The sequence below is a fragment of the Mus musculus genome, chromosome Y, assembly GCF_000001635.26.
Source record: "Mus musculus strain C57BL/6J chromosome Y, GRCm38.p6 C57BL/6J".
Classification (NCBI taxonomy): domain Eukaryota; kingdom Metazoa; phylum Chordata; class Mammalia; order Rodentia; family Muridae; genus Mus; species Mus musculus.
Window position 1 is genome coordinate 73,534,796 of NC_000087.7, and position 1,985 is coordinate 73,536,780.

Genomic DNA, 1,985 nt, shown 5'->3' on the forward strand with positions numbered 1-1,985 from the left:
TTTTGTACCGCAAAAAAACTGGATTTGTTTTCTTGAATTCATATCCAATGGTTAACAATCAGCTTTAATGCCAGCTCCATGGGATCTGACAACTCATGTCTCTGTGGTCACCTATACTCTCAAGCTCATGCCCTACTCCCACCCATATAAATAAAGATAATAAATCTTAAAATGAGAGACAAGTTTCATTTGGTTTCATTATTCAAATGAAACCTTATTTTGTCTGATTTCTGAATCTCTTTGGATCAGTTTTCTGGGTTGCACTTTGTGTAACAAGGCCACATTCCTTTTATCTATCACTCTTTCCCCAACTTGTTGTTTCTCCCTCAGACTTCATACCAGAGATTCTATCTATGTCCTGTCTTTCTCTGCTTCTTCCTAAAAATCCATTTTTTGCTGCCATCCCTGCTCCTCTAAGTCATATCTCCAATTCCTTGCTCACTATGCAGACCACAGAATCTAAGTCCTGTCCATTTTAGCCTGTGTGATATTAGATGTATGCACTGTTCACAGCCTGCGTTGCAACTTTCATCTTCCTTTGATGTTCTTTCTACCATAGTCCATCTCTTCCAACAAAGTGTTCACTAAAAGCATGTCATGTCACACGTATTAATTTTTAGAACAAAACAAATTTTATTGACAAAGATACTGAGGTTTTGTCAAAGACCCATAGGTACCCAACACAGGAAAACAAACATTTTTTTTTCAATCCTATAAGTTTACATTTCTGTACTTTGTGATTTTTTTCAATTTAAGTGATATTTGACACCAGAGTATAGACATAGATATGGAGGTCACCGAGAAATTTGATAAAGTACACAGTAGGATTTGCTAGAACTTTGTAAACAACCTTTCCGAACTTTTTGGATCCATCATCTCTGGTGTACTGCACCCAGGAACCTATTAAGAAGTCATTGTCATCACCTGATCTCGCCTCAGCCAGAGGGGTCTCTGGAATGATGTGGAGGTTACCTTCCTTGTAGTCATCCAGGAGCTGATAGACGTAGAGGACCGGATCCTTCTTGTAGGAAATGTAAAAATAGTCCTGTAAGAATGGCACCTGGGCTAGCACCATCCCACTCCAGTTGTCCTCAGAGCCATCTTTCCCCTCAAATTTGTGTTGTACCTCTCTGCCAACCAGTGCGCCTGCGAGGTGGACATCCCTCACCTGAGGAAAAACTACTTTGTGAGGCAAGACCTTAAGATTTAAAATCCTCTCATCACTGTGGAGCTCCTGTCCGTAGACACTGTCAATTCCGTCATACTTCACCAAATAAAGAGAAGGGTTTGTTGGCAGTTGACCTAGAATGATGGCCTTCCAATGGGTGACAGGCTCATTACCTTCCTTCCACCCGTGAGAAATTCTGCAGCCAACAATATTCCCCAGGGCCTGGGAAGAAGGCTTCCTCCTACTCTTCTTCTTGAGTGATGTCATGCTCAGACTCTTCAGAAGTATTGTCTTCTACCTGGCTGTAGACCTGTTGTGGTAGATCACACTGTCTTGTGGCTTCCATTCCCTTCAAATATCATACTTGCTTATTGCCTGGGACTGAAGATCTTGCCCGTTTAAACCAGACACAATGCTGTTGCCTCTGTCATATATATGAATTCCTGATGGGCAATGGTTATGGGTTGGGAGTGAATGCTGGACCAAGACTCTTCTCTAAGAGAACTTCTGAGCAGGTGAAGAAGATTATGCTAAACAGTTTTGAGCTCCTAAAATTAATTTTATAAAAATAAGAAGTTAATAAGTCAGCAATGGTGGTACACGCATTTAATCCCAGAACTCAGAAGGCAAGGACAGGCAGATTTCTAAATTAGAGACCAGCCTGGTCTACAAAGTGAGTTCCAGGGCAGTCAGTGCTATAGAGAGGAACCCTGTCTCAACAACAACAACAACAACAACATCAAGTAAAAGAAAACAAACGAAAATCAAACGAAAAACAAACAAAACAGAAATACAAACAAAAAATAACAAAACAAAC

General features: G+C 40.6%; 1 protein-coding gene across 1 annotated transcript; it reads right to left on the reverse strand.

Annotated features, from left to right (window-relative positions):
• Positions 1–751: 751 nt before the first annotated feature.
• Positions 752–1,435, reverse strand: Gm20902 (predicted gene, 20902). The gene has a single exon (XM_017318763.1). It carries the CDS (start codon positions 1,433–1,435, stop codon positions 752–754), a length of 684 nt encoding a protein of 227 aa, XP_017174252.1.
• Between the last annotated feature and the right edge of the window lie 550 nt (positions 1,436–1,985).

Excerpts from the sequence above, each read along its gene's own strand:
- Gm20902 (XM_017318763.1), bottom strand. The coding sequence starts at position 1,435 with ATGACATCACTCAAGAAGAAGAGTAGGAGGAAGCCTTCTTCCCAGGCC.